Raw genomic sequence first — 21,495 nt, forward strand, 5'->3', positions numbered from 1 at the left:
TAGACCAGGTTGGCCTCGAACTCAGAAATCCGCCTGCCTCTGCCTCCCGAGTGCTGGGATTAAAGGCGTGCGCCACCACGCCCGGCCATTTTCACCTGTCTTGAGTTCATCTACTGGGAAGGTATGCTATTTGTACTCGTGTTAAGAAAACTACAGTTCAGATAAATAACACTTGAGCTTCTCCGTTTAGATACGTGGGTGAACCAGAAGGCAACGTATCACATGATTTGAAAGCAAGTGACACAGCTCCTGACTTACATTAAGATGAGGCATGAGTCAGGGATGTGGGTCAGGGATTTGGGTTTCCTGACTGGACCAACAGCAGAAACAATGAACAGGAAGAGTCCAGAGCAATGTCAGCTGCCCCATTCCAGCCGATGAAGCTTAGCTCGTATCTTTTACCTAAGCCATGGTGCTTAAGCTGGCTCGAGTCTGGACACATCTATCTAGACAGACTCCCACTCTGTCCCATTCTGGAATCCTACTCCCTGCTCTTGGCAGAGACTGATGGCTCTGGGGGGATCCCATCTGAGTGAGTTCAGCGGGAGTCCAGGTCCCGCAGAGGAGGGTCTCAATGCTGACCTGACCTGAAGGCCCATGTTCTTAGCGCTAGAATCTGTCTTGTTTATCACCTAAGTTACAGATTAAGTGATTTAAGATAGTTTTGAAGTCCCAGTCTGTGTGCTTAAGGATCCTCCTGCAAGCTGAACATGAAGCATCCGATCTTATACCCTGTATTAAAGAGAGTCATCAAGAGCAATAACAGAAACTATGGGTGGTTTGTGGCCTCAGAACAAAGCCAGTGAACAGGAAGGATGGGGAGAGTGTCAGTAAACCACACAGGGAGGTAAAGAGATCACAAGTACACTTGGAACTACCAGAAAGGTATTCACAGGCTTTCTGTATAAGAGGCGGGAATAAAAAGTCACCACTATCCTGGTATACCAGTGACTTTTCTGTAAGCAGCAAGGCACTATAACACACATCAGTGATCCCATATGATTACCAGGAACTAAGACCCTCCTGTCAGCTAGTGGTGTCAACTAGAACACAGGTGCAGAGGCAGCTGTCCACAGGGCACACAGTGCAGAGGCAGCTGTCCATAGGAAAGGGACATCTTGGCACTGCACATGACAAGGCTTTTGTCCTTTCAGAACTCTGACCAGGCCCCTCTGAACCTTTTCCTAACAAGCCTTAACTCCAGTTCAAGGACATGACACTTGATGATACTAGTTCCACTGCCAGAGTAAAGCAAGGCTGCCAGAGGGCAGGTCTCCACTCCTCTTCCTCCCAGAGGACAGTTGTCCACCCTCTCCAGGAGACAAGGAGCCTGGCATCCATGAGAACAATCAACAAGCACAGGTGGGCTTCTGGAAGTTTGAGCAGCGCCTCACATTGGGCGGTTTCCTGTACACTTGCCCCATCGTCCTCCACTCTCTCCCACATACCTGCCTGCGCTAGCCCGTGGCAGCTGAGCTTGGCTCATGATGGACTCCTTCCTGCATTAGCTACCACTGAGATCACTGACTGACACCTGTCCTGGCTTCATTTAGTGTCCTTGGTGGCCTGCTGTATCTCAGCCCTCTTTCCCTCCAGTGGCAGCCTCCTTTCCTTCCTTAGTCAGTGACCTGTTTCTGCTTCTCACTTGGCCATCAGGTTCACGTCTTAAACGTCCCGGGCTTGACATGACTGCACTTGAAGACCAGGGCAGGCCCACAGCAAGCCAGTGGCATGGTGTGCTCTTTCCTTCTGGCTCAGCTCAGTCCATGAGACTCTTCAATCACAGGTGGCCAGTAGTTGCCTTTACCAGTCTTCTGGGCTTCACAGGCAAGCCTCAAGGCCAGTGCTATTAAAAAGTATTGTTCCCAGTTCCCATGGACTCCAGGACCACCTTTTCATCGTAGTACAGATCCTAGGATGACATCCAGGGGACCTTATGACCAAAAGTTTGTCAAACCCTGTGTAACTTCTGACCGGCATCTGGCTCAACAGCTGCAGACTCTGATGTCAAAGAATCATGGCTGACGTGGGGATGTTGGCCGAGAAAGGCGGTAGGGCTCTGGGGACATCACTGTTGAGAGGATATCTTCTGGAGAGGGCTCTTACCTTGGAGGCAACACGCTAAGCTTTTTAAGCATTGTATGTGTCTCCCTTGCTATGTTGAGAGGGAGGCCAGGTTCACTTGGAGTTCTAAAGGGAGTGGAGCGAGAGCCAGCCCTTCACCTTCATGTACTGGGTTGACTTGGAGACATAGATAGTCACATGCTTTAGCAAATTGTTTCCCCAAACTGGGGACCCATTTGCCTTACTCTGTGAATCTTTACATAGAGGTAGTTTTGGATTGTGATTCTCTGACTCATTGAAGAGAGAATTTCATCATCTCAAGAGATTTTTCACCTCCTATTGTGACTTGTCCCCCATAAAGACAAAGACAGTGAAGCCCCAGGATGAGGTCTTACATGGCCAGGAGCTCCTGTCTCTCAGGAAATTACCTAACCCCACATCTCAGAGAACAGAGGAGTGGGATTCTTGAAGGCAGAAAGGAGATGAAGACAACTTGTCTCGCCTGTGCACATGAGTGTAACTGGAGGTTCCAAATAGCTTACAAGCTGGGCAGGCCTTGGGTGTGACATTACCAGTACCTGTCATTCACTAAGTAAAAAGTAAGCAGTGGTGACTGCCATCGCAAGCTTTGGGAGGAGCCACCATTAGCACCACAGCACATGCTCATAAAAACAACAGGACGTTACAAGAAGAACTCTCTTTTACAGGTGAAAGGATTTTCAGGCTATTTATCACCCCAAAGACATTTGTCTTGGCCCTCCATTCAGGCTGCTTTTGCTCCATTTGCCAATTTGCCACAATGAACCAGGGTCTGGCAATGATCAACTCTTGTTCTCTAGACGCAAGGGTTCCAGTGACCTGTGAACCCTGAGACTTCTTACCTGGAAGGACAAGCTGACACCTTGCAGGGCACTAGCCCTGTGACAGGTCGTGTCTTGGGGTTGCAGAAGGATGCATTCACCGGAACCTTCAGGTCTCTGTAGCACCCTGCCTTTGAGTTCATCTTGCCTGTGGAAAGGGAGGGCGTGTTGAAGACTTAAAATTCTTTTGAAAAGCCTAAATCAAGCACTGTGGAAGGCAACTCCACTTTGAGTGAATGTGGTATGATTGAAAGGGTTGTGTGAGCGACCCTGTCACATGATGCACACTGAGAGATATCCCTGAAATGGGTGTGGTCACTGTCTGACCAGCTTGTGTCCTTACTTGGCTCTGTTGGGTATTGGTGGCTATGACTATTCTACAAGTGAATTTCCTTTCCTCAACAGACTTCCTAAAGTTGAGTGGTGCTGTGCTGCTGATCTGTGATGTGCTCCCGTGCTCCAGCCTGTCCTCCTGATGTGCTCTATATCTGGAATACTGTTCTCCATTGCCCTGACTCTGGGCTTACCTGGTCAATTGCTTTACCTGGCAGATTGCTTCTCACTCCCCCAAATCAATGCAGGACATTCCTTATCTTAATTCCTTAGTCAGAGCACTTTAGACTGAGTGTACCTTGTGTTCCTTGGATATATGAGACCGTCCCCAAGGTATCTGAAGCAGTACGCATATTCAGCTAGGTTACTATTGTTAGACGTCAACAGTTGGAGTCTGAGCAAGAGTCTTTGAAAGAAGAAGGGGGAGATGGTTTGGCATACTTTGCCACAGTGAACATTTAACTGGTTATCACATGCTTATATGAGTTGCTTATATTCCTTATCACCAAAGGCTTCTGAAATTTTGTGTATTTTCTAAGATTTTGGAAAGCCAAGGTGACTCAGAGACCTACAGGAGACTACCTGTGGCCACTCTTTCTGTTTTACAAGCAGCTAGTCTCTTGTATAATACACCTTCCTATTTATATATCCTATTTATATATGATGAAGATGTAGAGACAAGCCATGGATGTTGGGGCAGCGGAAAGAAGCCCCGATGTCTTAAAGACACAAGAGGAATGAATGGTGAACTGTTGAGTGCCATGGTATCAAGAAAGCTGAGCTGAGAAAAGACTTCAAGCACCTTCGTGGGTTTCTGCCTGGAAATTTTCAAAAGTGAAGTTGGCAGACAGAAATCACAAGGGCTGTAAGATGAGCAGAGGTCCTTGGTTGAGCACAGCAATAGGGAGTGTGGGTGGCTTGCATGGAAAGAATCATAAAAGGCAAAATATAGAAGGAACAGGAAGAAGGAAGGAGTATATCTTAAGACTGAGTTCATGGCAACAAGAACAGAAGGTGATGTTGATAGAAAAGGGTTATCATGATAGGATGGATCTGGCTAAAAGCCTTCCCTGCAGAGTTAGATTTACAAGGGGTGAGTCATGCTCCTGGGTTTGAATGGCCCAATGAAGATCAAGGTGCAAGAGACTTTCAGTTGGTGGGCACAGGGTCCCTGTGCAGGGTAAAAGTTGTTTTTCTGTGTGCCAAGGCTGTGAATGGTGCAATAGATACAAGAGTTGCAGTTGTTTTCCACTATCGTCTGGTCTTCTGTTTTCATCCCTGCACTGTTAGAATGTTGACTTCAGCCTATAAATGCCAGTAGGGTTGAGAATTCTGTTAACAGAAATTCTTCTCCTACACAAGATTCCTATGATTAAAGCCATATGTGTGGGTGGGGTTGTTCATGGTCCCTGGTCCCCAGTCTCAAGTCTTAGGGGATTTTATTTCCACTAATTCCCTTCAACGCATCTTCCAAACTGCTGCTATGACTTCCTCCTCAGTGCCCCTGGGAGGTGCTCCTCTGGCCATTCTTAGCTTCTGTGTTCAGAGTACTTACTGCTTTTCTTTTGGAATCAGTTTCTTTGGGGGTAATTGTTTTTCTGCAGTGACTCTTGAACACTAGAGATGCCAGAAGTATCGGAGTGTGTACAAAGTACCCTGGGGAACATGCATAGATACAGCATGTATGGGAAGAACTCTCACTGAAGAATCACAATGGAAAGTGTTGCCTGCTTCACCAGGGACCACTGTCTTCTTTACTAAATAATTCTGACACATACATCTTGTCCCTCATGAAAGTGAACTACTTTCCTGCTGTCTTGAAGCCAGGGAAAGCTGGAGAATTGCGGACAGATGGCTAATGGCTGAAGCCCAACACTTTACCCAGTCTATTGGCCTGTGGGTGATGAAGCCTTTCTAGGTCTCCGTACATCTTCTGGAGCATATATCTTTTTCTATCTCCCTATTTATCTCTTCTTCCATAAGAGGCTCAGCTTCAGAGAGTCCACAGCATGAAGGAAGCACTGGCTAAGGTCTGTGAGGTCAGCCAACTCCCTGTTTACTCTTGATTTATCTTACATGTTATCGATTGACCAAGACCACAGAACGAAACTGGGAAGGGCCTCGGGGGCCACTTACAACATACAACTGTGTGAGTGACACTCATGCAGACAGCTACATGGACAAAGGGTGAGGGATGAGAACCTGTTTAAATTTCCAAGCAAAGGGCAGAACAAGGCCAACTCTGGATCAATGGCTTTCTTTTAGTCTTAGAGTGCTTTGCTTGCAATATGTTTGTGATGAACCTAGTCTTGAGTTCAGTGTGTTCCTAGGCTTTCTAAATAATTGGATTCTCATCTTTGCAGCGACACTTCTGCATTTTCAGCCTTCAGAGTCCAGAATGTGCACCCTTCTCCTCGCCTCAGCATGGATGACGAAAACATCCTTAGCATCCCTACCCTCTATGAATTTTTGTGCTTTCACTGTGTCCCTCTCCACCCTGCCCATCCTCAGGAATTCCTCATGCATGCAACCCCTGCAGGAGGATCCTCAGAGTAGCTTAGTTTAATCTCTTCCAAACGTTCCCTCTGCTAATCTCTAGTGAAATTAATTTTCTACGCTGTTAGTTGCATTAACATGAGACCTTGTGTGGTGATTTTATCAGAAGCATTTCATGCAGGAAAAACAAATCCTTAACCTGAATAGGTATTTACTCCAGTAAGAATAAAACATTGTTCTTTCAAAGGAGGAAGTGGTCCAGGGTAGTCAACCTGCCACTAGGTTGCTGGCTGGTCACCTTGAGGAATGGTGCCACATCTGAAACTTAGTGATGGTCTCTGCTTTTAGCAGATCTGGCACTCAGCAGTGGTAAGTGGAAGATGATAAGTGGAAGCTGAGCCCAAGCATAACCCTCATCTCTGCCACTATGGCCACTTTGTTCATTTGCCCATTGAGCAATGACAGGGATGGCTGGGGAAAGAGGTGACTGTCCAAAGAATGGGACATCTTATCCAGTTGATTATTGAACTCCTCCTCATCTGAAATCACCTTTTGATGAGCATTTACATGGGACACGACTGTCTTCACATCCTTTGTCCATTTGGAGAGGTCTATCCACATACTCCTTCCCCAGATGTCTTTCTCACCAATTTTCCAATCCCTGACTATCCAGCCAATCCATTGGCTAAAGACCATGAGTCAGTGAATAATCATGTATCTGGCCATCTCTTCTTCCAAACAAACTGTAATACCATGTGTACTACCTGCAGTTCTGTTTACTGCAAAGATGTTTCTTTACCTGTATCTTTCAGGGTTGTCCCAGGAAGTGATTGTAACACTGAAGCTGTTCACTTCTGTGTGGTGCCTTCAAAACCATCAGTAAACTAGGTCTGGGTCTTCTCTTCTACAGTCAGCTGGTCATAGGGAACACTCCATGAGGCTATAGGTGCATGCTGGGCAGCAGATGGCATTGTAACAGGAGTAGAAACCACAGGCATTTGGGCAACTTCTTTGTATAATTTCTTTGTGCCTTCAGGACCTGCTCAGGCCTGATTTCATATATATCACTTCCATTTTATAATACACTGCTACTGTGCACATCCTTCTTCATGACTTGATGGGCCCAATAACACTCAGATCATAATGGGCAGTTCAGGTCACATGGTAACCTGATGTCCTATATTGTCAAATGTTCATTTTCCACTATGGCCCAATAGCAGTCCTAGAGCTGTTTTTCAAAGAGAATAGTTGTCTGTAGATAATGGTAGAGCTTTGCTCTAAACTTCAAGGCATCCTTGAAGAAATCTGTGTCAGATGGATCCAACTTAGATCTACTGAAAAAAGTGTCTTCCCTCTCCAGAACAAGTACCACTTTTTTTCACTTTCCCTTATTTTCCTTCCTTCAGGAGGTAGGAAGATAGGATTGAGAATGAAAACTCATTTTGAATTTATTAGACTCATGGCCTAAGGTACAGAGTTATTTGTAGTAGATCTGCTTAAAGGTGACTGAGATCTAGAATAATTTCCAGTTTACCTCCATTACTCTGTTCTTCTGGTGCAGTTCAAGAGAGAGAAGTTACTCTGAGCTTTCAAATGTGACAGCACATGAGGCAAAGGTAAGAGGGTGGAGTTGGAATCAAGTTGACACCAGAATCAGATACCAGACACCAGATACAAAAGTACAAACAATTAAAGCAGTAGGATGCCGCTGCTCCCCAAAAGCTATCTCTGTAACACTATAGGACACATATTCCTGATGTCACACTGTGCTCTCTGGGTGTCTGGGGACTCTTCTTGACCACTGCATAGAACAGGGTTACAATCTTCCATTACCATACATGGACAAAGCTTCCCTCCAGACTGAGTGTATTTTTGTGGATCAAGCATGTACAAAACCAGGGCTAGAGGAATGGCTCATTGGCTAACAGTGCATACCGCTCTAGCAGAAGTTCTCAGTACATTTCCCAAAACTTATGTTAGTAGTTCATAATCACTGCTGTTCACCCTATAAAGGCATCTGTGGAACTTCTAATCCTGGGAATTCAGTCCTCCCCTGGCCTCCTCAGGCTCTGTGTGTGCATGTACACTGCACACACACACACACACACACACACACACACACACACACACGTTAAAATCTTTTTAAAAATGCATAAAAGCAGCACTTTCATAGGCCCAGAGCCCAACCCTGGGCCTCATACATCTACAAAATAGTGGGTTCATACAAACACCTACTTTCTTGTTGCAGTTGTCCTGATGTACTTCACTGCTATTGTCTACCAACTAAAAAGTCACTGATCCATTTTTTATGAAATTCAAGGAGTATGTTGAGATGTCACTGCCAATCCAGACACAGAAGGAATTAATCTATGGTCTCCTGGACCTCTTAACATTTACCTGGTTAGCTTTAGGAAGTTTGAATCCCCAATCTTAGTTTTAGCATTTGCTGAGGGGAGGGATTCATGAACGAGTGAAGGAATTATTTGAAAGTAATAAAATAAGGTCAAGATTGCTAATGGCTTCTCTTCAATTTTCCAAATCTAATTCCTCAATTAATTAAATTATAAGCTCCAGAAATATTATCCAAGAAGAGAGTATTAAGGAAATATATGAGAGGTTTATAAAACTAGTCTTAAAGCTTGTTGGGGAAACTTGAGTCATGAATTAGGTGAATGTGTTCATCCAACAGAAAAGCCTCATCTCCAGAAATGCCCACTGCATATTGGAGACCTTGGACCATTGCCACGAGCCCTGCTTTGTAAACATTTCAATATGGAAAAGGAGCTTATGACTACTTGGCTGAGACACATTGAAACAATTCAATCACAGAAAAAAATATTTGAAAAAATTACATTTTATAAACACTTGAAGAAAAGCTGATGCTTTTATGGGGCGAACAGCAAACAAGAGCTCAGCACCAAATTTAAGTCTCCCTTCCAGGAGCAGACACCACCAGATCAGCTGGATCACCACAAGATTCTTGGCTTCCCCTGACATATCCCAGGGGCTGAATGAATGTCAATTTAAGGCCTGGCAGAGCAGGAAAATTGAACTAAAGTCTGGTTAGGTCATAAATAAAAAATGGAGAATAAGAAGTCAACAAAGTAGCCAGACAGGAAGGTGGAGGGCAGTGGTTGCTCATGGCTGCCAGGACATCATTTCCCTATGGAACCGGGCCCATCACAGAAGACAACATGGCTGTTCATAATCCCAGAAGGAGGATACCTCCTCCTGGTGCCAGGCAGAATTTATGAAGATGAAGATATTTCCAAATGTCCTCCCAGTTTGGCACTGCCTATCTGTAGATAGTTAAGAAGATGATGGTTGGATGTTAATAACCCAGCATAATGGAAAGTCTGAACAAGCCATGATCTTGAGAACACAGAATATAGGAATCTAAATATTCTTCCTGTGCAAAGTCATTAAGAAAGGAGGGCAACCTTCAAGATCTATTATGAGATTCCTGGGAAGTTAATCATTTGTCAAGAACTGGAACTATGAAATGATGCTGGTGTTAGATTTTCATTCTCTAATATTGATTTATACCAGGCAAAATGAGCTATTTTCAGGTAACATCCAATTTTTAGAAATCTCCAACAGCATGAACATATTAAACGATTTTACCGACTTAGGGTAACTAAAAATTCCATTCTGAAGGCAATCCGTCATTGCATTACATCTGTGATCACAGGACCTAGATAAAGCAAGCTGGAACTGGACTGGAAGTTTCCTCCCGGTTGGCCAGTTCTCAAAGTGCTAGAAGCTGCTCCATAGAACACCAGGAGTGGGATTGCCAACAGTCATGCTCAGTTATGGACCCCATGTAGAGATATAGTGACCACTCAGGAAAGAAGTACCTACTAATGCAAGAGTGACAGTGTTGGAAGAAACCACCCACTTCTTTATTGGATTTCTCTGACTTATTGCCATGACATAATTGTTACAGCAGCTATGATTATTCATATAAGGAGGAGGAAAAGGAGGAGGAGAAAAAGGAAGAAGAGGAAGAAGAGGAGAAGAGAGAGAGGAAGGAGAGAGAGAGAGAGAGAGAGAGAGAGAGAGAGAGAGAGAGAGAGAGAGAGAGAGAGTATGGTTTGTAAGGTGGTTAGCTTTGATTGTCAAAGTGACTCACCTGGGTAGAGTCTCAATAAGGGCTTGTATATGTTGGGTTCCCTAGGCAGTGGGTCATGAGCTTTTTAAGAATGGTGAGCACAAGCAAGCTCTCAGATCTTGAGTATGGATGTGAAGGGTCTAAATACTCTAAACTCCCACAAACAGTGACAGACTAGGACCTGGATGTGACCTAAGAGAAACCCCTTCTCCTCCAAGGCACTGTTTGCCATGGTCTTTTGCCAAAATAATAGAAAGCAAACAGGAAGAGGTTGTGAAATTGCATCAACCCAGCCACAAAAGTTTCAGTATAATCTATGATTTATAAATGGTGTACATTCCTCATCACATGCACATGGTCAGGGACTTAATGTGCCCTCAGAACACCCAACCTAAGAGTCAGACAGCAAACCTACCGACATCAAGTCAGAAGCCCATAAAACTTTCTCTAAAAACAGATGATATATTAAACTACAAAGGAAACCCCAACAAATAAAAAACGGAATTGTTTCTTGCATCTCACACTCTTAAATTTCTGTGATACTAAAGTAGTAATTCTATTATCTACTATGGTTTTCTGCAGTGATGTTTCTTCTCATTGTCATTACAAGTTTTTATGACATCATAAAATTTCTTGGTGGATCTGAGTATACAAGGGGATGGCAAATTACTTTACAGTTTACTTCATTAATAAGCATGGATTAAGAATCTAGCTCTATACCTATGCTTCATATCTTTCTGACCTGATTTCATGCAGTATCTACATCGCATCTCTGGTGCAGCATAAGTGACCTACCCCCTCCACAGGAGACGGAGCACTCTGAGTGTACAATAGCCCACGAGTAGCTGGGCTGGGCAGCTGGAGTCTTCTTAGCCCCTGACCTTGGCAAGGAGAATTCCCAGGCCACACCAGGGTTCCTACCCTGGAACAAAAGCTACAGAAGAAGAAAGAGAAGACATAAAGTGAAATACAGTAAAGTCAAAGACAAACTGATAAGGACTTTGCTTTAAACTATATAAAATAATAGCTTACAAAACTAACCATGTTGACAAAATACTGTTTATTTTCTAAAAGTGTATCAGACACATGCAGCACACAATTTTTTTCTGAAGCTAGGGAGGATACACACAAATGAATGAGTAAATAAGTACCGTAGTAACTATAGAGAATGAAAGTCATTTCAAGACGAGAACCAGCTGAAGCTTGGCATGGCCATTGGTAACACTTGTAGAGGATGTTTAAAGAAAATGAACATATAGAAAAGGAAGGTGGGCAGAATCCATCACAAGCACACGGGAAAGAATAATTTTCATATGGGAAGAGACCCAAAATGAGGAGACATAGGAACATCTCACACAGTACACCAGGGAAACCCAATATGAATACAAGAGAAAGAAAGGGAAGAAATGAGCCTACTAAGAAAACAGCCCAGGAAATTACAGGACTCAATGATCAATCCCTCTCAACAGTGAGTCTCCAGCTGTCCAGCTGGAAGCTGTAGAGCAGCTGGTTGAGGTAAAAGGTAAGACTAGATTATTTGTTTGTTTGTTTGTTTGTTTGTTTTTAAGAAATACCCACTACTTTCTGTACTGAAAGTGAAGGTATGGAAGTGAAGCTGAAAATGGCCGGGGACAGCTATGCTCTCTGATAAACTAACACAAAGCCAAAATTGGGAGAGATACAGAAGAAAGTGACATATAAAAAAGAAAATGACCTGCCAATGTAATATAGAAATCTTATATACACAGGCACCAAACACTGATAAACCCAACTCCAGAAAACAAATATAAATAGACTTAAAGACATTGATTGGTCCAGCTACAGTAACAATGGGTGACCTCACTACCATGCTTTCCACGAATGTGGAAACATGGTAACAAATAAAACATTCAGACAAAAAGAAAAAGCACAACGAAGAAAACACAGACTTATACCACACATAGATCATAGGAACTTAACTGATACCTACAGAAATACGATCCAAGAGACAGAATAAATCAGCATCCAATGAAAATCATTGAAAATATATAGAGAAATCAGAAGCTTTTCTCCAAATAGCAAATATGCTAACACAGAGGTCAGGAAAATAATTCCATTCATAATACCTAAAAGGAACTTCTAGGAATATAGGAAACTATATGGCTGATGGGACCAAATACCGAAATCATCAAAACACTTTATAAAGAAATTGAAAGAGAAACCAGAATGGATAAAGAATTGATGGTCCAGCAGTATTAATATGATGAGAAAGGCTACACCATTAACAGCGATCTACAGATGCAGTGCCACCCCTGTCAAACTTACAATGACATCCTCCACAAGGATATGAGAAATAATACTGAAACTTTTCTGGAAGCATAAAGCATCCTGGATGGGTATTGCGATCCACACAGAAAGAACGATGCTGACGGTATCATAATACCTAGGTTTTCAGCTTATACTTCAGAGCCATAGTAGCAAAACCAGCTTAGTAAAGGTCAAAAATAGACATAGAGACCAATGAAGTAAAATAAAGAATGAAATAAACTCTTTCAGTTAGAGAATCCTGAATTTCAACAAAGTTTCCAAAACATACACCAGAGAAAAGATAGCATTTCAATAGTGCTGGAGGAACTGCATATCCAAGTGTAGAACACTTAAACTAGACTCAGAGCTCTCATCTTATTAAACAAGCAATCAAGCAATGAAGAAAGAAAGAAAGATGAAGAGAAAGAGAGAAAGAAAGAAAGAAAGAAAGAAAGAGAGAGAGAGAGAGAAAGAAAGAAAGAAAGAAAAAGAGAAAGAAAGAGAAAGAGAGAAAGAAAGAAAAAGTGAGAGAAAGAAAGAAAGAAAGAAAGAAAGAAAGAAAGAAAGAAAGAAAGAAAGAAAGAAAGGAAGAAAGAAAAGAAGAAAGGAAGGAATAAAGAAAGAACAAACCCCACAAAATGTATCAATGGCTTTAACTATTAGAAGGAAGCATAGACTACATTCATGGCATAATTGTAGGCAAACGATTCAAACAGGCAACCCCGGCTAAAGAAATAGCCAAAGTTGACAAATGGAATTGCATAATATTAAAAAATATAGAGAGATAAAATATAAACAGAACAGAATAGGATAAAACAAACAAATTACTATTATTGTCTCTATCAGATTGCTGTTTTGTAATGACAGAGAACAAAAGGGAATGGAATTTGCTGCATGATGAGGTGAGGAGATCTGGGAAGAATTGAGGGAGGGAAAAACCACAACCAGAACATAGTCTATGAAAAAAAAATCAATTAAAAAAGAATAGCACAGCATCATCCATCAGAGGAGAGAAGGTGATAGAAAATCTTTGTTCACATGCCCCAGATAAAGAATGAAATGATGAAAGAAAAAAAGAATGAGAGAGGAATAATATGCATAAAGTATCATAAAGCTAATTACCCAATCTCAAAGTATCTAATCAATAAGTGAGCAAATGAACAATATTGACAATCAACAAGAGCAAGATAGACAAATAACCAGCAAACTTAGAAATGAGTCCAACATTATTAGTCTTCAAGAAAATGCAAATTGAATCTGCTCTAATTTTCTTATTCTTGTCAGAATATCTATCATCAAGAAATCAAGGGACAGTGATGGTTGATAAATGTCAAGGCTATAGGGAAAGAGGATAGACAGCTGTTGGGAAGAAAAGTAATGCAGCCATGGTAGAAAGCAGTGTAAGGTTTCTTCAGAGAACGAACCCTAGAGTACCACATGCTACAGTCCTCCTTGATGTATGAAAAAAAAAATAGGATCTAGGCCATCACATCACAGAGATACATGTGTACCCCTGGTTATTGTAAGACTATCCACATTGGCCAAGAGATGCAGTCACCATAGCAATCAACAGGCAAGTGGCTAAGGACTGTGTGGTAAATTACTCAACCCGGCTTTGTTCAGACACAAAGAAAAGTGAAATTATGTTACTTAGGGGAAATGGATGGAACTTGAGATCATAATAGGAGTAAATAAGCACCCCAAAATATTTCTGTTTCTTCTCATATATGGGATTTTCACATATACGTACATATGCAAACATGCATGATATGAAAGTCAACAAAGAATGATATGGTGACAGAATGAATGTAATAAAATGGGAAAGAAGGGAATCAAGCCACAGGAGTAGGAAGAGAGACAGAATCACACTTTTATGTGATTTCTGCTAATCATGTATCATCTATCTATCTATCTATCTATCTATCTATCTATCTATCTATCTATCTATCTATCTATCATCTATCATCTATCTATCAATCATTTATCTATCATTTATCTATCTATCTATCATCTATCTATCATGTATCATTTATCTTCTATCTTCATCATCACCTATATATGTATATCCATCTATACATTTCTATTTATCTATCATCTTTCTCTCTTCAGCCATGACCTTAAATAAGAAGGGAGACTATGTGGTTGGGGGAGAAAGGGCAGTGTGGGAATGAGTACAAACAAAGCCCAAGGACATACAAGCCCAAGGACATACGTGTTCAGATATGTCATAACAAAACCTATAAGTGGTATGCTGACTAAAATATTAATTAAAATAAAACAGCTACCACTCCTAAGATCTACTAATAAAGACTTTATTGTAACACAGGTAAGTACATATGCAGGCTCCTAAACCAAGAAAGTAAAGACAATAGCACAAAGTCTACTGCCCCCTTGAGCCTGCTGCATGGGTTGCTCCTGTTTCTGATCGCCACAATTCTGCATGCATCCAATTAAAACCACCACAACAATGCTACAAGAGCTCCAGTTCATTAGCCCCAGAACCAAAAGCTGGTCTCTACCTCCACAATCAGCGTTTCATTGGTTGGTCCAGTGGATGTTAAACTCTCAGGCTCCTTGTAGGACCGTTTGTAGTTGAAGGTGGTACCCGAAAACTTGTACCGCCCAGGCCAGTCCACACTCCAGTGTCCATTCAGGTAATATCTCTTGAGAGAATTGCGCACAGAAATATAGGAGGTAGAGATGTTGGTTTCGTAGATGTGAATGCTCCGAGCTCCAGAGGGAATGGTCACTATGTGGTAGTACTCTGGATAGAGGAATGCAGTATTTAGTTTAATCTAGCTTCTCCAAAATTGAATGTGAGAGTCCATGTTGAGAACCGATGGATCTGCCTCTAGTTCCGATATAGACACCCGTTGGTGTCCCTTTTCATCATTGGTTGGAGGAGTAATCTTGTGATGTGCAGTCTTGCTAAGATCACTTTAAATCAAAGAACCTCCTATCCACTTCCAGGTAAAATCAGAAGCTCCAGGTCGGTGGTCCTCAGTCTCCCTATCGCTGCAACCCTTTAATACTGTTGCTCATAGTGTGGTAACCCCTCCACCATAAAATCGTTTTTGGTGTTACTTGATAATGTAATCTTGCTACTGCATGAATCAGAATGTAAATATCAGCCTTTTCCAATCCTCTTGGGTAACCCCTGTGAAAGGGTCACCCAGTGCACAGATTGACAAAAGGAAAAGCCTCCATTGAAAGACCTCAGCCCTCTAAGCATCCTCTGTCTCCTCTCCCTTAGCACCACCCAACAAAATCTCTGGCTGAATCCCTCCTTGCACAGACGTACGTGACTCAGGTACTCACGGTTGGTGGGATGGTGCTTACTGCAGAGCCCTCTATGCGTGACACAGTCCGAGTTATTCCCCTTGCAGACTCCACAGGAGTCCTCTGTTGCATCTGATCCAAGGACATTGTCACAGCCAACCTTCTGGAGGCCCCACGAGGTCATAATGATTCATGAAAGAAAGGATGATACATGCGACAACATCACCAACCACGTGACAAAATCTTCCTCCCATTCCAGCCAAAGAAATTTCCAGCATGGGGTAGTTAACAAATAGGTGATGGATCCTGGTATGTGCACAGCATGGCTGGTCCTGGTCTCCTGGGATCTTTTTCTTGTGGTGTGCTATCTGTCTGTCTCCCGTAGCAACTCCTCCCCAGGTGTGGCGCTCGGGCCCTAAGTTAAAGCTGGAGGACTGTGTTAGAGTAAATCTCAGGCCAATACTGACTTGGTAAGCTGGCTGTTAGTGTATTCACACAGGCTCTGCAGAAGTGGACTTGTAACTGAAACTTATTGCCACTGCACAGAAACTCTCCCATCAGTGATTTATAGAGCTTAGATCTATGCAAGGCTGCAGAATTTGAGGCACTAATTACCATCCCTATATTTCTTGCTCTCTTCGTATTTCCTATCAAGGTATGTGAAAGAATAAAATCCACTCAGAAACAAAGCAATCATAGTCTTTGTCCCATTGCTGCAAACTTTCAGGGCCAGACATATTTTGTAATGCTGTCGTGTGAGTGTAGAAGGGTCACTTTGATCCAGTCTGCTATCGGGTATGACTCCCTGCAGGGCTTGACACCCTGCTGTATAGATTACTCATTAATTATACTGCAAATCTCTACCTGAGGTGGGAGGAAGAACGTGACCACCAGGAATACATGAGTGCAAGGAAGATTTTACCACTAAAAGAATTTAGGTTTCACAGATTTCTTATGGATTTTTGGGTTGGTTTCCCAGACTTTGGAATTTGGGGGATGCTTGAATTCCCCTGCCCTGCTACATCTCATCTGCACTGTCTATCACGTGGAGATCATTATGATAGCTGAAAAGCGACCTCACTGACTGACAATAACACTGCCCAGAAACTGCTCCGTAGAGGTCTGCTGTTCCCAAACCCAGTTCCTAATCTACATAGTAGTGGTCACCTGGATGAATTCTTGTTCGTGCCTTCATCCACTCAGCACCCCAAGAACACAGCTGCCTTCTGAGCACCCCACCGGCCACAGTGCTCTGCTCCTAGCACCCTTGCTCCAATGCACCCTTTGAGACAGAGCTCAGATGGGGATGTTCCCTCCTCCTAGGTGCCCACAAATGCTCCAGACCCGCATCTGAGAATCAGCTCTCCCCTCTGCTCATGCTCCGTACACACCTCCATCACAAAGCAGTGCCATCAACATGAGCTCTTCTGGCTTTCTCCCCCTGGGCTGGGACTTGGAGGGGAAGGGCTCCTTTCATATGTCTGGCTTTCTAGCCCTCACAGGATGCCTGGCACAAAGCAGACTGTCTGGAGACGTTTGTTGAATGAATAAGCGGTCGTTATTACCTCACACATCCCATCTATACACACATTACGGCTATCCTCCGAGCATGGAGTCCCATCTTTCACTTTATTTGACAAAGAAAAGAAGAAATCAAATCCTTCTGCGATACAGTAGAGTTTGCATAAGTCCTGATCTTAAAAAGAAATACACACACAAACACACATAAGAAAGACACTTAAGCTCGGTGATGTTCGCTCAAGGTTCAGATTCTTCTTTGGTTGTCTACCCCCTAAAATAAATCCCACAGAACAACACATTTCAAAGACATTTTGTGTTTTTAAGATTTGGGCCTCACCAGGTTTCCCTGTCTCTCCTAGAATATGCTAATATACCAGGCTGTCCTTGAACTCACAGAGATCTACCTGCCTCTAGTGTGTGCCACCATTATGGGCCTTGTAAAGAAATTTTGATGTTCATCTTTGGTAAAACACTTAAAATTACTATTACCATTATAATTATTATTATTTAATGTTTCACTGTTAGTTTTTCTAGTACCTGTTGTCTAATATTTCCTTTATATAGTTGTTGGTACATAGTAGATATTCAGTAAGCATTTGTTGACTGGATTATGTACGGTGTTTACAATCTGCTATATAAAGACTGCATTTCAGGAATATAAAGTGATCAGTAGTGTTTTCTAACACTATGTAAAGTTCTTATGAATATTAAAAGGTGTCTTTAAATTGGTAGAAGAAATGCTAAAAGTCCAGGATTCAATGTGTTCTATAGGAACACTGTTGTACAAGGCCCTGGGGATCAGAGCTCCCTCATGCTTCAAGGCCTTACAGTTCCTATATGTAACTGAAGCTTTTGTAGGGACCTTCTGTCTTCTCCCTGGATAAAACTGGGAAAGCTGAATATGGAAAGCTTCACTGACTTGGGAACTTTCTTGGGCCTAAGACTCACTCACAGATTCTTGTGCATGGGCTTAATATGATTATATGCCACAGTCTTGCAAAGTTAGGGGTAGCACACACATTTCCTGATGTCACAGCAGCTAAGTTCTGTTTCTGTCATATCCCACTCTGGTTTTCTTCTGGCCCAGGGCTATGTTTATTGTGGGCTTCAGTTTTACAGTTTATGCAGAAGGGCCAAACCAAATCTGCTGTGTATGAGAATGCTGGCAACTCCCCACCTAGAGTTCAGTAATTTTGAGAATTCACTGTGTGAACATATGGACTGAAATGATAGATGTACAGCCAGATGGACTGTCTCAGCTTTTCTGCTTCCCCAGAATCTGTGCCACTTGCCTGGACAGAATTCTCAGCTCTAAACAGTGAGGTAATTAAATGTTCTTTAACTATACCCCGAATCATGCCTCTTGAACTATCAACATTTTTATATTTTAGATACTATATCATAATACTATGCTCACTTTCTCCATCTGGTAAGTGTAAACCTAACTCATTCCAGGCATAAATTTCTTACTGCATAGTTACAGAATAAGACTTCATTGCTATAATATACTTGAAAAAATCATTCACTTTTTAATAAAGCAGACTAAAATTTTCTTTCAGCTTTTAATATTTAAGTTTGTTGTGGGCTATGCTATTATGACAATACCAACCACAAATACTGCCATTCTTATTCTTTCTCAGTAACTACTCATTCAATAAATCTAGCCTGTGGACTTCCGACTACATGTCTGATATAGGTAAGATGCTGTGACAGTGGGGCAGGCCAGATCAAACCAGTCCCAACAAAGAAGCATGGCTGGGTTCCTAGATCTAGATTATCTGCCCATTTGAACATGGCAGTGCAAAACATATGATGTATTTGAAACAGGCAACAAATCATGGAGCACTCTAGAGGGTAGGACTGGACACTTACCTTCCAACTGGGTGTAAGGCTTCCACTTGTAGAGCCACCCTCGGAAGCGCTTGCTGTTATATTCGGCACACTGGGCAGCACGGAAGTCCACACTGTCCAGAGGGCATTTCTGACTGTTGCAAAGCTTCAGAGTGCGTGTGGAGCCCTGGCAGAACTTCCCTCCATGAGAAGGTCTGGAATGGATAATTTAGCCAGAGATCAGCTCTTCCTGGACATTATGTGCAATGGGAGTGACACAGCTGCTAATAATTAATACTCAAGAGTAGGCACTGAAGAGAAGTATCTTCCTGAGTCCATCCTGAGTGTTTATGGTCCTGATGCTGGAGGACAAGGTGGAGTTCAAGATTCAGGCTTGTATGCACTTGTTCCTTGATCCCCAGCATCCTCTGGAGAGGCAGGAAAGTGAGCTGCCCTTCATGCCCTATAGAGGAGGTTGGGGAGTTGCTACAGAGAAAGAGAGTGACTTTCCAAGATCCTCTGGTTAGAGAGAGATACCAAGACAGAAAGCCAACATCAGTTTTCTACTGCCAGATTCCTTGTGACAAGGCCAGGAAAATAAGCCTGGGTCAAGTCAGAGTATCACCCAACAGCACATGAACCTGCTGGTTACTGGTGAATCCCCATGAGCCTGGGTAGGCATACACAAGGGGACGATGGAGCAAATGTTGACTTCGGTGCATCATGATTTACAGAGAAGAGCACGAGACTAACATGACTTATTTCTGAAAGGAGCCGGACAACACTTTACTTCCCAAGCTGGATAATGGTCTCTCTGAGTCTAGTCGCTGAAATTAGGTTGCCTGTTGAAACCTGAATGTATTTGATGGAAAAGCAATAATGTTCCCTGCAGTCATGTGTAAGTGCCTGTATCAGCAACCTTGGGTGCTGTGGAAAGGTTCATTCATAAGGAAGCAGATCATGTACATACCTGGGATTGGTACAGAGTCGGTCTCTGTGAGAGACTCCTCCCCCACAGGTCCTGGAGCAGGGAGACCAGGGGGACCAATCTGACCAATGGCCATGAGTGGGCTTTGGGCCTTCATCACCGTACTTAACACACTGTCCTCCACGGCACCACTAAACATTATAAATATAAATTAAAAGTAGTCTACAGGTGTCCTGCATAGGTGGTTTCATTTCATTACTTTTGTAACACCAAGGGGGAGGGGTTGTGTAAAATATGCAAACATTGGATTCTCTACACTCAAGTGGCATGCACTGAAGACACATTCAGTGTTTATTTATCTTCCCAAATGCAGCACCACCTTAGGAATGCATGCAAAGAGAAGATGCATGGATCATTCACCGCAGAAGCCCGACCTCCCTCCCGAAGGAGGGCTGACACAACTGAAATATTTACATGAACATCTGGTCTGATCTCCCGTCTCTGAAATTGTGACCCCTGACTTCCACAGACAAGGTTCTTTACTCAGCTTTCATTTTGAAGAGAGTGTCCAGGGGAAGAGCCTAGCTGGGGGAGACCTGGGACTCAGCACCTTGTCATATCTGGTCGGCACCTGGATTTTACTCCGACACACCTGGGCTCCAAGACTCCAGCTTGTTCATTTAGAGCAGCTTAGATTATTGCCAACTTTCTTCCAGGTGAGGCAATTGCTCAGGAATTCTGCCTCCTCCCATGAGGTCTAGAGATGGTCTGTTCCTCTTTTGTAAAAGGATGGCTCACTGACCTCAATTATGACTGAACCTCGAGTGGCACCTTCACCTTCCTCATATACACACAGACTTTTTGATCCTGTGTCTGGGACCCTGATAGTACTATAGTATGACATTGACTTCAAGGGACACAGTGATGTGGGATATCTATTGAGAAGAGGGAAGACAAATACCTTCCCTGGCTGCTGTTTTCATTCAATGGACAGAGCCTGGCTTATGGGCAGTAGGTGCATGCAAAGGGGCCATGTCTAGGATTTGAGCCAAAATCTGAGTCCTGGGAGAAAGCAGTGCTACTTCTGAAAAAACAGAAACAACATGATTTCAGTTGCTTATTACTGATGTACGGGGTAAAAACTGTCAAATCAGCTACTGACAGCTGACCATTATTGATCCATGAAAATTGTTTCAATAAATATATATGAGATAGCAGGATACATGTGACATGAAGCAGGAAATGGAAAAATGGGGACAGGGACTCAAGATAGATAGGGAGGTTGATACAGAAAGAGAAGGAGCAAAGAGGGACAGATAATACCAAGGTTGTTCCATAGAGTCTCCAGGACTCATGCTATTTTCTATTTACCTAAAATTATACACAATAAATATAAACATATGCATGCATATACATACATATATAATGTGTATGTATGTGTGTGTGTATGTGTGTGTGTGTATGTGTAGCTTGGAGGACCTTATGCCATTAAAGCTGACAATGCTTCCCATATAAACCACAGACTAACAAAAACCTCAGTACCAGGCACTGAAAATCCTATCTAGAATGGTCGGCCAGGTATGCCGCGTGACTTTCAAAACAATAGAAAGTATGGCAGCTGCCACTGATTGACCCTTAGATGTTGAACGTGAGATCCTGTTGCTGAAGACACCACACACCCAGGATACAGGACTTTGACAATTTGAGCTGTACCTAACCTGAAAATGTCCTCCCTTACACTGTCACCTGCAGAGGTTACACTGTGTCAGCTGCAGAGGTTACACTGT

The 21,495-nt window shown here is 42.8% G+C and overlaps 1 protein-coding gene across 1 annotated transcript in view; it reads right to left on the reverse strand.

The window, feature by feature from the left end:
• Positions 1-21,495, reverse strand: part of Adamts16 (ADAM metallopeptidase with thrombospondin type 1 motif 16) — a 106,396-nt gene that overhangs the window by 21,256 nt on the left and 63,645 nt on the right. The window contains exons 12-18 of the mRNA XM_021208625.1: positions 19,751-19,899; positions 18,823-18,995; positions 16,995-17,125; positions 15,469-15,592; positions 14,670-14,914; positions 10,660-10,798; positions 2,946-3,072 (exon numbers count right to left, since the gene is read on the reverse strand). Coding sequence (XP_021064284.1) covers positions 2,946-3,072; positions 10,660-10,798; positions 14,670-14,914; positions 15,469-15,592; positions 16,995-17,125; positions 18,823-18,995; positions 19,751-19,899 — 1,088 coding nt within the window. The remainder of the gene's footprint in view (positions 1-2,945; positions 3,073-10,659; positions 10,799-14,669; positions 14,915-15,468; positions 15,593-16,994; positions 17,126-18,822; positions 18,996-19,750; positions 19,900-21,495) is intronic.

Source organism: Mus pahari, chromosome 11 (genome assembly GCF_900095145.1).
Source record: "Mus pahari chromosome 11, PAHARI_EIJ_v1.1, whole genome shotgun sequence".
NCBI classification, from domain to species: Eukaryota; Metazoa; Chordata; class Mammalia; order Rodentia; family Muridae; genus Mus; species Mus pahari.